Source organism: Chlamydotis macqueenii, chromosome 10, assembly GCF_036417535.1.
Source record: "Chlamydotis macqueenii isolate bChlMac1 chromosome 10, bChlMac1.mat, whole genome shotgun sequence".
Lineage (NCBI taxonomy): Eukaryota > Metazoa > Chordata > Aves > Otidiformes > Otididae > Chlamydotis > Chlamydotis macqueenii.
The window spans coordinates 2,404,355-2,417,587 of record NC_141565.1 but is presented as its reverse complement, the minus strand read 5'-3'; the positions used below and the strand labels follow the sequence as shown (position 1 = coordinate 2,417,587).

General features: G+C 39.8%; 1 protein-coding gene across 2 annotated transcripts in view; it reads left to right on the top strand.

Moving 5' to 3' along the window:
* The window catches only part of SYN2 (synapsin II), a 177,735-nt gene that overhangs the window by 141,752 nt on the left and 22,750 nt on the right, over positions 1-13,233 (top strand). For both annotated transcript variants that reach the window (XM_086755664.1, XM_086755662.1), the window contains one exon: positions 12,067-12,216. In XM_086755664.1, the coding sequence (XP_086611790.1) occupies positions 12,067-12,216 (150 nt within the window). The remainder of the gene's footprint in view (positions 1-12,066; positions 12,217-13,233) is intronic.

Genomic DNA, 13,233 nt, shown 5'->3' with positions numbered 1-13,233 from the left:
ATCACACAACTCAGGATTTCTTGAGCATCTTCCACGTCCTTAGAATTCTACTCAGGAGATAGGCAAGGAACTTCAGCGTCTCCCCAGTCCAAAACAGGTTGCCATTTGCTAAAGTAAGAGTGTTTTTCTAAACCGTGAGAGTAATCTGGAGATTATGGATTGACCTTTTCTGTTTACCTGTATCCATTTATAACAGAAAAGCTTTCTGGAAGTAAAAAAATCTTTGTTTTTTCACAGTGTTAAACAGCTCTATGTATTGTCTTCTCATCACTTTGCACAAATTGATTTATTACTAAAACTGGAATTGCTAATAATTCCCAAACTGTTCAATAGCACTTTAAAGGACCGAGCAGCTTGCAGCATTAAACGTTCAGCAAAACAAACAGAATTAATCACTAAGTCCTGAGATGCTGAGGAAGATTTCAAGAAATCCTGCTTCCGTAGCCTGCCTGGCCAAATCAGAACTCGCTGTGTCTTATTCTAGCAAAACTCACTGTAGCGTAAAAATTAGGGTTCACTACTAAACCTCCTCTGTTGCTCCTTCATGTAGTGCAGTCTTTCCCCTCCCCTGCACCCGGAGCTCCTGTTAAATCTGTGATGCTCAACCCGACTAAATCTGGCTGAGATTTGAAAGAGTGAAAAACGAAATATTTTCCTCTTTCTGAAAACAGACACTGACTTCTGATGGTACAACACAGAGGAAATTCCTGCACGTAAGACTTGTCATGTGTGCTGCTGCACAGCTTGGCTGTAGCCACAGGTGTATCTCGGACATTTCTGCTCACTGGGAAGGTACTGGTTTCTGCTCCCAAGCAAGCTGCTCTCCAGCAGTTGGGCTTTGGCAGCCTCCCCTCAGCCGTTTAAAGCTGGGTAGGGTACTCTGCCATTCCCATAGCCCCGAAATGTCTTAGAGGATGCATCTCAGAGTTTTCCACACAGACTCATTTATGTAAATTCATTAGATGTGAGATAGCTCATGCTGATTTGGCTGGGTTTACTCCAATAAACTTTGACCCCACAGTTTAAATGATAAAATTGTGAAATTTAGATTGTTTTAAGGTAGAAGACCTTAAAACCTGAAAGATTGCATGCAAGAGGATACAAAACTAGAGTAGGACTGCATTTAACAAGTATATTATTGTAAGAACTGGAGGTTTCAGACATTTTTTTCCACATTTTTGATATTGCACAATTTTTCAAATTTTTGAGCAAAGCATCATCAGCTTCCAGTGAAGTCAGGTACACAAAGTAATCCCTGCATCAGGCCTGGGAGGTCTGGTGGTTGGAGGAGGAGAGGGAGCAGGTTTTGAAAATGAAACAGCCAGTAAAAATTATATAATGGAGCAAGAGTAACTCACTTCCTGCTTTTGAACAAATGCCCAAATTTTCCATGCCAGACGCAGTCACAGTTTTGAGCAGACAGAATTCTAAGAACTGCAGGAGACATCAGGAACTGGATTTATGTAGCATTTTAAGTAGTGCACATAACAGTTGTTGCAATTAAAAGAAAGAGTGGATAGAGGCATGATAATTCTTGCTGTTCTACGGAATTAGCTGAATTGTTTGGAAGATCGTAGTGCTCATCAGCAAGAATATTTAGAATCTGTGTAAGGCACTGAAATGTAGAATTATTTGCAAAGTTCACATCCAACGGAACATCTGTAAAACTTAGGATCATTTGCTCTGAAAAAGCCAGCTGACATCACCAGTTCTTACACTATAATTTTAAGAGTTAGTGCACTATAATGCTATGATACAAGAGGACCGTCTGCACCAGTATAGGAAAATTTTTTGCCTTTTCAACATGGGCAAATCGATGTGTTATTAAAGCTGCACGTACATGCTGCAATCAAGATCCAGCAGCTGAGCAGGACAGTCAGTCCGTACGTGCTGGGTTTACTCTCCAGTTGCACTCCCGTACTGAAATCTGTGCTCTCCTGTTTTCATGGTGGCTGATACACCTACTACGAAAGTAAATCTTTCAGTACTACTGACACTTTAATTCTGCAGCTGACAAGAAACACACAGGCTTCCTAATGTACGAAATAGTGTATGCAGACAAGTCCTTCCTGATTTTTCAGTTTGAACAGGCAACCAGTGTAGCCACCAGTAGAAAGCACACCTATATGTCATCCAGCTTCAGAGGGAACGGCAGTTAGGGTAGCGTTCTACTTGAGTACCCTTGATACACTCTGCGTTCTAGACAGATGTTAACTTCAGAGGGATTTTCTGTGATAAGGTTGGGAGAGCAGCACTTTACAAGAATAACTCCTTAGTGCATAGCACGTGTTTTTAGACAAAGGTGTTCAACAAGAGCTTTAGGATATGTGTAATCCCAAGCAATATTTTTAAAATACAGTACTTAAGTATTACATGTAGCAACTCACCTCCTTACAAAAATCTGTTCTAAACTAATGTTAGAAAATATAATATGTGAATTACTTTTTATATGACTAATTCTGGAAGGTTATTAATTAATTTCATATTGTACTTACCTTTCCTTTTTTATCCTATACCAATAATTTTACTATTTTAGTGTTGTAGCCATTCAGCTGCTTTGGGATGGTCATTTTGTCATTCCTTGGTTTAACATTCTGCTTTCTTTTATTCCCCAAAACCATGGAGCAACAAATTGTACCAGTGGCTGAAATTAGAGAATCAGTACAACATTGTCTCTCATGAATCTAATGTTCTAGCTGTACTTCCTAAAAAAAAAAAAACGCTTACAGAGTGATTCTTTAGCTGTGATCTAGTACAGTACGCTGACATTGCAGGTAAGAATGTGTTGGTTCTTAATATTAGATCCAGTCATCATGCCCCACTTCTTCAAAAAGGGTAAACATATTTTTTTTTCTGTTTTAGTTTCTCTAATAGTTTCTCTTCTCTATGTATTTGATTAAAATGATGAGTATTTTTGAACTTATTTTAAAGCCTCATGGCCATTCAAGTTATGCAAAGTGGGCTTGCTGTGTGAGTAGGGTAATGACTGTTCAGGAGTAGTATGGAAGGACTAGAAAACTAAAATGAAAGAAAAAAATTAAGGATGCTTAGTGGCACTGAAGTATAGTTCTAGACACTTAATTTCTGCATACATAAACCTTGTTATGAAATAAATAAATATACAGATCTCTGTCACTGTTAGCTTCTGTAGGTGTCTCCCTCGTGGGCTGTGCATGTTCCTTTGACCAAGCAGCTCTCCATGTAATGAAAAGCAAAAAATTGCAGTGTAAGTACAGCTGCTCCCATTTTATAGCCTTGGGTGCTAGATCTGGGTCCATTTTATACAATTGGGTTGATTCCCCAGCATTAGTTTGTGCATCAGTATCTTCATATTTCTGTAGCCGCCCTAGAGATTTCTAGTCATTTGAACAAGCTGAAGCCAATGCTACTATTATTTTCCAAACATTACAAAAAGAATACATTTTTAGTGTACCTTTCATCTTTCCACATTGCTGTAAATGCTGCTCCCAGGGAAATCCTGAAAGATGTCCATTTGTGCCTTCTTGCTGTGCAGTTGAGGGATACTTTATGCATCCCCAGGAAAAAAAAAATCCAGACCAATTTCTCTGAAGAGAGGAAGGACAAAATATTGAATTCATAATGTTATTCAAGCACAAGATGACCTCTGCTTTCTGTGCAGCTACAAGCTCTCTGCAGTTTTCTTAGATGAGGCTGTAAGAGGTAACTTTGACTTTTGAAAGAACGTGGTTTTCTAAAAGTTGTCCCCTGGAAGAAATTACCTTCTCTAGAACCTTGTGGTGCTTCTTGTCTTTTACATCTATACTCCAAAGAACTATCTCCAAAGTCCTACTAGGGAGCAATCAACTGATTAAAGAATCATTTAGCTAGAAGGAAGGGTTGTCAGGTTGATCAGGAGGAAGGCCAAGTTGTTCTTCTGCGTACCCACCTTAGCTATTCAGTTAATGTCTGTTCTTTTCACCTCAGCTGGAACACTGCTGCCAAGCATCGTCACACCAGAAACAAGCTGTAGAAACAAGGCTTTTGTTAACACATCATGGCAACATACACCACTTCTTGCTAATAAGACATCAAATTAAGGTCCAATAAACTTAAACTAGAAGAAGGACTTTTAATTGTTCCCTTTTAAATTTATACATCCATAGTTTTAATACTAGAAGGAGCGTAAGTTAGAGCATTGTTCGTGTTTCTGACTCCACTGAATGTTATCCTTCATGATTCATTCTTGGAAAAACAGACCTCTGGGAAACTAAAAAAAAAGCCCATCTCATGATGATGAATGCAATAAAAGAGAACAAAAGTAACAGAATCCTTTAAAGTGGCCTCACAGGCTGTCTCCCAAACGTGGGTGGGTGGCTGCCGCAGGTGTCTTATTTCTCCTTGCTTATTTTTATCCCAAGCTATATTAAAGTTAGCTCCAAGTGGTTTATAACCTAGAAAGATGCAAACCATTTGGATTTCACAGAGAATATTTTCAGCCACTGTAAGGCAATATAAAAAATCAAGAGACAGAATTAGATTTTTTTTTTTTTTTTTCAGTCTTGGTGTAACACATGCCGTTTCTGAAGGTGTTGCAGTCTATCAAACCGCTGGGAGATAGAGCACCAGCTCCAGAGCGTCTGTCCTGTGTGAGGTGCGGTGATGCAGCACCAGCACGAAGGATGCTGTCATTTACAGGCTCCTGTGTTCCTCTGTTCAGCATCCTGAATAATCTTGGCTAACGTGCACGAAGGAACACAGCAGAAGGGAGCAAAGGCAGAAGAAATCTGTGCCTCACGCAGTATTTGTGCGCTGTTATACTTCAAGCAATGCTTTCTAGGAAATGCTAGCTGCACCGTTCAATTTACAATTCCGACAGAGCGATGTCACACACCATGGCACGAGTTTAACGAGCACGAGCCACTGATACTGTGCTGCCAAGGGCTCAGAGGCTAAGCTTACTTATTCTTCTGTCTTAATCACGTACATTTCCAAAATTCAGCACTGAAGATTGAATAAAGACATGAGAATATATTATTCTGTTAGAAATATTTGGTAATAGCCTTGTAAGAGGTGTATCTCAAATCATAGTCAGATTTAGAGCAGAGGTCCAGGCCAGCTTTGTGCTCAAAGCCTGGCTAACTTCAAAGCTGCTCAGACCCTGTCCTGAAAGAAAAAAGGAGAGGAGGAAGTTTCGTTTCTTACCATGTTTGCCAGTATTGTACATACAAGTCTCTACAATAAAGAGATTTTTAAAAGCTCCCCAGAAGTGTAACTTTAAATAGGGTGATTTAGCATATAAATATGTCCAGGAGTGGCAAATAATAATATTTTTTTTTACATATTCAAGTGGCTTTCCATCCATTAAAGAACATCCTCTGTTCAGGTTAGCAAGGGAACTACAACCAGCTGTAATGTTGATAAAGTCCTAAGTCTCTCAAAATTTATGATCTGCTACTATGAGAAGTTTTGAACATTTGGGAGTCTAAAATTACTCTCCTGGTGCTGTAACTAAGTTATAATTAAGACCACATCTGTCTGCAAAGATTCATGTTTCCAAAACAAGGAGCATTCCTACATTTCTTAATAAGACTTAATGTGACTTAATTATTCCTAATAGAGTTGAATTTAACTTAATAAGAAATGGCTAAGAAGATACAATTCTAGAAAAACCAGCCTTTTTATTTAAGATTTTTTTTCAAGTTTCTGATGCGTTAATGCTGAATTCATTAATCTTTTCCTTCATATGTGGGCTTCATGTGGCAGGACAAAATCACTTCAATGAACTCTCCTGGGCCTTTTTTATCTTTTGGAAGTAACAGGTTTAGTCCACTGAATTCTTACACAAACCATTCCAGAAATAATTACATCAGCTGTTCTTTTAGACAGAAAAGCAAATAAGTGATCTAGTGACATGAAGGGGGCAGATTTGTTTTGCTAGGACACCAGTTTTCATTTGAATGGAGGAATAATTACTGACCTGTGTGAATAACATTAATATTTTGGTTTCTATCCCAAGAATAATTATTCACTTTTTTTTTTCACCTAATATTTATGTTTATTGTATCTGTTGTCAAAATACCTGTAACTTAAAATTTTTAATGAGCAACAATAGCACTTTGTATATAGAATCACAGAAGGGTTTGGTTTGGAAGGGACCTTCAAAGCCCACCCAGTCCAACCCCCCTGCCAGGAGCAGGGACATCTCCAACCAGATCAGGTTGCTCAGAGCCCCGGCCAACCTGGCCTGGAATGTTTCCAGGGATGGGCTGTTTTCTTTTGTTCATAATGAACCATACTTTATTAGTAGCAGGTGAATACAGGGAAAATTCATTGTGATGTTAACTTAATTGTTATTTTCTAGATTAAACCAATCTTTTTCACGTATTCTCTTCAAAGTGATTGAATTTTACTCAGATAAATTAACTGCATTTTCTATATATTTTTACAGTTTAAAAAAAAACTACTACACTTGCATGGGTTTGCAACATAGAAATTAAGCTTCATCCAGCAATTTGGATTGGACGTAGAAATCCTTTGCTTGGTTTGCTTTCATTCCAGATTAAAACAAGACCATATAAATCTGTCTGGATCCTTCATCTAGGAGCGCTTGATTCACTTTCCCAGCTGTTCCTACTTTTCCTGCAGATGTTGTTCCTCACCCACTGCCGGAGGGACTAAAACTTTCCTAGCAGTCACCGCTGATAATCTGCTGTGCTCTCCCCTGCCGACTTCTCAGGTGTGGTCACAATTCCCACTACAAATTATTCCTGCATCTGCTGCGGAGACCTCCGGGAAAGCCCTGTGATTACTTCATACCCAGTCACTCCTTCGCTTCCCAGAAATCACACCATCTCTTCTTACCTCCCATTCACTCTTAAATTACCTCCTCCAACTCTTCGTTTTTCTTAAGTCAGTTACTCTCCCCATACTTAGAACTCAAATTAAAATCTGTATCAGCCTCTGCCTTTACAGTCAGAATGTTCGCCACAATTGGAGACATCCGGGTCCTACAAAAACAACCCAGAGGAATAACACATTCATACCACAGCAACAAGACAATCCAGCTTCTCTTCTTCACAGACCAAAGTAAATATTTTTTTCTCGGCCCTCACACTCTCGAGCGTGGACCTTCAAAATTACCCTGATTTGCAACAAAATTAATTCCTTCTCCCTCAGCACTTACCAATTATCATCTCCTATAATTCGTAGATCTTTTTCCATATGAAATCCGTCTGTTGTTATTCTGACAGACTCCGTGGGCACTTCTGATTTTCAAGCCCTCTATGTGTTCCTTCATATTTCCCTTGTATTGCAGCTTCCTGACAAACACCTTTTCCTTCCCCTGTATCTTTACCTTCGCCCTTCCTTTGACCCCCACAAATCGGTCTTGCCCAGCACTGTTTGGACAGGGTCTTCTTAACGCTCTAAGCCAGCAGTCCTTCTTCATTCTTTGGTGGGAAACATAATATGGAATGGAGAAGTGGCTCTGGACATGGGCGCTTGGAGTAGTTTCTCCTCCAAACATGACGATCCCTTTGCAATTACTGATACCTTATAATACAAAGTATTAGAAGCCTTAATTACAAGGGCTCCTGTATTAATCCCATCCCATTTCCTTTCGTGTTAATCAGAGTTAAACAGTATTTCTCTTCTCTTTCTTGCCAGTCTCAGTCTTGCAGCCCAAATTTCAAATATTTGCCTTATCTGCACTAGAGCGGAGGGCACAGACCCAAACCTGACCTTTCAGTTAATTATTTTATCGCAGTGTTGTGCTGACTTAAACACGCTGCTCATACATACCCTCAGTCTCCTGTAGTTTGATATAAAGGTGCGTTACGTGCATTTCAGAATACAGTTTCTGGGTGATAAGAGAAATTCCACAGAAATGGTTACCAAAATGCATGTAAATTAAAGATAGAAGTGATATGAGTTAAGTCACTGTAGTGAGTGTTTTTACTGGCATCTGCAAAAGTAACCTATTTGACTTTATGAATCGCAGATCTCTTTTTTCTATGAAATCCACTTAGTGGGAAACTCCAATATTTTAAATAGCTGAAGTAGGTACTGAAAAAAAAATCCTGGCTGTGTTTAAATGGTATTTTAAAACCAGTACAGGCTGTAAATAGACTATTTATAAACAGGATGTTTTCTGTATGTTTAAACTTTGTCAGGTCCTCTAAAGCAGGGGAAATGCCAGTATGGCATTCCTGTTAGTCATTCACAGGTTTTAAAAACTGTTAGTGTTGCCCAAAATATTTTTAATTCTTAAGATATAAAACATTACTGATATCTGATAGCTGTAATTAATTTTTTTACTAGGGAGACAAATAGACTGCATTCTCTTAAACAAAAAAAAAAAAAGAACAAAACCCACCCTGTAAGGTATTCACTTTGCCAAGGAACAGCAGAAGCGCGCTCTTAGTAAAGTTGACTTCTGTCCATGAGAGTCGTAGCAGCGCGAACAGAGAGGGAAGCGCAGGCTCTTCCCAGCAGGCACGTGCAGGGCTGGGTGTAAGTGCTGCGCTCTGGACACTTGCGGTGTTCCCTCTCAGCAAAGCAAGGGCTGTGAGCCCCTTCAGCCTCCTGCCGCCCGTGACTTCTGCCCACCCATGTTGCGCTCGAGTCCAGCCCGTTGTCAAACCGAACAGCGTGCTGCAACTGAGCCGGTTTTAAGCCTGGGTCATCTTTTACTCACTCATTGATTTAGTGACATTTCACTTTGGGACCAGTACTTTTTGTGATAACCTGATGCCTTGCTTTCTCTTTTTACCACTGTGACTACTACCTTTGTGCCACGGTAAAGCCCCAGAATGCGTTAGAGCTCATCGTCATTCAGGTCCTGGCATCTGACTTAGTACTTGTTCCGTGTTAGGTTCAGCGCATCCTTGGCCAACAGTATTTGCTCAAGTATGGCAACAGACCTGTCCAAGTGACTGTCGGGGCAAATGGCCGTGGTTTTTCATGCCGTGTGCGCTTGAATCTGCCTCAGTATGTGAATAGGGCAGCTGTGCTTGAAAATACTATCTTGAACAAACCTAAAATCTTCTCTACTGAAGTAGGTGTGAAGTTTTGAGCAACACCTCAAGGCTTCTTTTTTAGCCGTGGAACTGCACTTTTCCTACACGTTCTGGTAAACAACATGCTGATATCTCCTAAAGGAGGTTTATGTGTAAACTTGCAGTTATAGAAGTATTTAAAAATAGAAATTCAGTCAGAACCCAGTACTCTAGATCTCAATCCTGTCTAATCCTTCGGCAGGATCTTATTTTAGACAATTTCTTTCACAGTCACTCCAAATAATGTTTTTAATGTAAGTGGATAGTGACAAAGTGAGGTTTGTTGCTTCTGCTGTTGGGTGAGAGGGAGGTTAACATACACCTGATCATGAGAGGGGTAACTGTCATTAATCACTGCCTTCGAGGGGGGCAGATATTTAGGCTACAGACATAACTCCGTCTCTGAAAATTAGATGTTTTGCAGGGGACAACCCAACATCCACTGTCTTTCACACTGACACCAAGACATTCTAACGTTCCGTCATTATTAACACTTCAAAGTCCTGGCCAAAGTATCTGGCACACGTGGTTGCCTCCTCCCTCCAAGCATTATGCGTATTACTCTTGCAAGAAGAAGCTTATGATAAAATTAAGTGGATCTTTGAGCATGACAACAATTTCAAGAAGTACCAATAACTCAGCAGAAATTAATACTAAAGTGAATCCATAAAAATTTTGTATTTCAAGGGACACACAATCAGCATGACTGCCTTTTACACATTGAGAAACATCAACTCATACTGGTTCAATACTTTTCTCTCAATTAATTAAATACATTGGTTATGTTCCACCTAAACATATGTGTATTGAAAAATACGGTAAATTTTAGAGAAACTTTCTGTGTCATTATCAAGCATTTCTGCAATCCTGTTTATGTGGCCCCAGACTGGAAAAAAAACATTCATTCGTTTCTTAGGAAACATTTGCTCTGGACTTTAATTATTATTTTATTGTTCACTTTGTGGCTATTTTATAGCCTTTTAGCTGTGAGAAAGCTTAGAGAAGACATCCTAGATTTGAAAATCCCAGAAAAGGTGTTGCCAACATTTTGGTTGTCGATATGCAATGCCAGCGTCTCTTGTAAATGAAAAACCAGAAGAATAATGTAAATGCTTTTGGGCTTCAAACTGATCTTACTATTAGAAGAAAGTAGTCTTTGTCAGCCTCAGTAAAAATTTCTATAGCACTCATATTTTGAAAATCCTCAAGTCTAGGTAGTATTATTTACAATGCAGCTGATTCCCAACTGCTGGGCCAGATGAAAGATTGCATTCCAGTGTCGTAGTGAACACGCATGTTCTTTTAAATCCAGATGTCTCTTTAAATGCCCGATTTGTGTGTCTCACTCCTAGAAGCACTTGAATATCTAAAAGAAGGAAGGTAGAACTGTGCTCTTTGTCTATAAGGAGATAAAGTGTTTAGTGTGGGTTGATGGTCTGCGAAGGGTTTTGTTGTTCCCACTACACCCCTTCCACCCCAGGAGGGATCCATACCATGCAGATGCACAAGCTTGTGCTCATCGGTCTGATCCCTGCATAACCCCTACTAAGAACAAGATTCTTCCACCTTGTCAATATTTGCAGAATCAGGTCTTATCACAAAATTGCAGTATCTTCTCTTCAGCTACACAAGCTGGGTAACTAACAAAAATAGCTCAAGGCAACATCCTCCAGCAGAATGCCCACCTGATGAGGTGGGAATCAACCTCTCTAGCCAAGATAGCCCTGCCTCCCAACAGCAGAGCTCCCTTTCTAGTCCTTTTGCTGGAATTGGGTAGGACTGAGGCAAGTTTAAGGTGTTTTTTGACCATCAGCACTTACCATTTCCTGTGGCAGCAAGTCCTCCAGCACTCTGTTGACTCTGTTGAAGCTCTTCAGTCATGTTCCATTTACCTGCAGTAGAGAAGGAACCTCAGAAGCTGAGGAGATACAGGAAGATGCGCAGATATAATGACATCCATACGGTGTATTACTGCTAACGTAGTCTCACTGCTTTGTCCCTGACAGCCTCTTATTAATTATTAATCCTGTTGTTTGCATTGTGACCCATACCTATGAGAAACACCGAATGCAGGGCTGCAGTGACATGCCTTCACCTTTTTTCCGAATAGCCTTGGATATATTGAAAAAGATCGCAGTTTTCCAAAAGTGAATTAAATCCTTCTGTTGTTGAAATAAGGATGTCCAGTGCCATTGTGAACAGTAGTTGAGGCTATTCCATTACGCTTTTATTTCCCCTGAAACACAGACGCACCAGAAGTAGATACACTGTAGAAATAACAAATATTGTGTAGAAATAACAAACCCACTGAAGTGAACTGAATTCAGTATTAGTTTTATCCATCTGAACAGCTGAATTAAATAATTGCTGGACACTATTGACTTGCCACATTTAGAATGGAAATGTGCACATTTTTATTTGCCTCTCCGATATCTTGCTTTCTTTGTAGAAATTCTTACTTCTTTTTTTGCGTCAGCTGCACTGCAGCCACACTACTTTTCGAAAAGGATATGAGTAATAACAAGACCTGATTTAAAATTTTTCCTTAATCAATAAGGATCCAGCCTTCCCTAGCAGAAATCCAACAAATAGCTAGGAAGCTGAAGTTTTAGTTTGGATTTCCATGTTTTAATTCAGCTGATGAACATGGTATGAGCCACAAAAACACGTAAGAGAGAAAAATCTCCAGAAATGGACCTTAAACTGAAGAAAATTACTTCAGGTTTTCAGCAGATGACTGAATAGAAACCTCATTTTCTGTGTCTGCTACGTGCTTCCACAGGAGCCATGTTCCCCAGTACCGTACTGAACCTGTATAATGCTAGAAAATTGGCAAGGGTGACATTGTAAAGTTGCTGCTCTCTTGCTCCTCTGACCCATGTCCTACACTGGGACTTCTTCCTGATGGAACACACACCATTTCTACAGATCTTCTTTGACTTCTGTTAAAAACCAATTAAGTAAATAGATGACCTGACATTCCACACAGGTGTGGAATGAGTTTACTTTGGTGCTGTATCAATAGCTGACGGATCATTTTATTTTCCAGGTCATGGACTGCTCAATGCCGCTGATCGGTGAGCATCAGGTTGAAGACAGGCAACATATAACTGATCTGGTCGTAAGCAAAATGAACCAAATGTTGTCCAAAACTCCTATACCATCTCCTCAGAGACCCACTGCCACTCAGCAGCCTCAGGTAGGAAACTTTGATTTGTAAAATAGACAATCTTATTCTATCATTTTAAAGCTCAAATTTTTCCGCAAAGAATTTGGCTGGGAAACTATGCAGACATACCCTGAGCTGCAAGAATTCAAGAAGTTATCAACATGTTTTATTGGTTTTTCATATTTAAATGAGATCATCTGCAGATAGAATCGAGTAGTCCAAGTGTTGGTGTAGTTCTGCCCCTAAACTGATTGATAACTGTGGATTCAGTGAATTACCAGGCTTGGTATTGTTTCCTTTCAGTTACATCTGTGTAAAATATTATGGAAATAATAAAAGCACTGTCGCAGACAACCTTTGCCCTGAGGATGTCAGAAAGAATGCTAAGACTATAGTTCTTGTTGTTCTTGTGAGAAATGCACAAAAATACCTTTCAAGTCTAGGAAACTCCTGAAATATGTTTAGCGTACTAGAAAACTTGTATGAAAGGTTGCAAATGAATGTGCTTCACTTATTTTCTCTTGCATGGCCTGAGAGGTAAAGTGTGGGGATGCAGAATTTTGCCCCTTGCTCCCTGTCAGACTTTGGAAATCATCTTTTTGTTTCCATTTCTGTGTTTACAAAATGTTACGTTCATTGCATTGATCCTTTAATTAACTTCTGAGAGTGTGGTATTTTTGTAAAAGGCACTAAGAAAATTAAAATTCTGCCCCTAAATTGGAGAGATTTGGATTCGATGGGTGGATTATCAGATGGATAAGGAATTGGTCAGATGGCCGCAGCCAGAGTTACAGTCAATGGCTCAATGTCCAAATGGAAACCAGTAACAAGTGCTGGCCCTCAAGGGTCTGTACTGAGACCAGTACTGTTTAAAATGGCATGGACAGTAGGATTGAGCGCAGCTCAGCAGGTTTCAGATGGCAGCGAGCTGAGTGGTGCTGTCAGTACAGCAAAGGGAAGGGATGCCAGCCAGAGGGACCTGGGTGTCAGGTCCTGCAGTTGGGTCACAACAGTGCCCCAGTGTCAGTACAGACTCGGTGATGAATT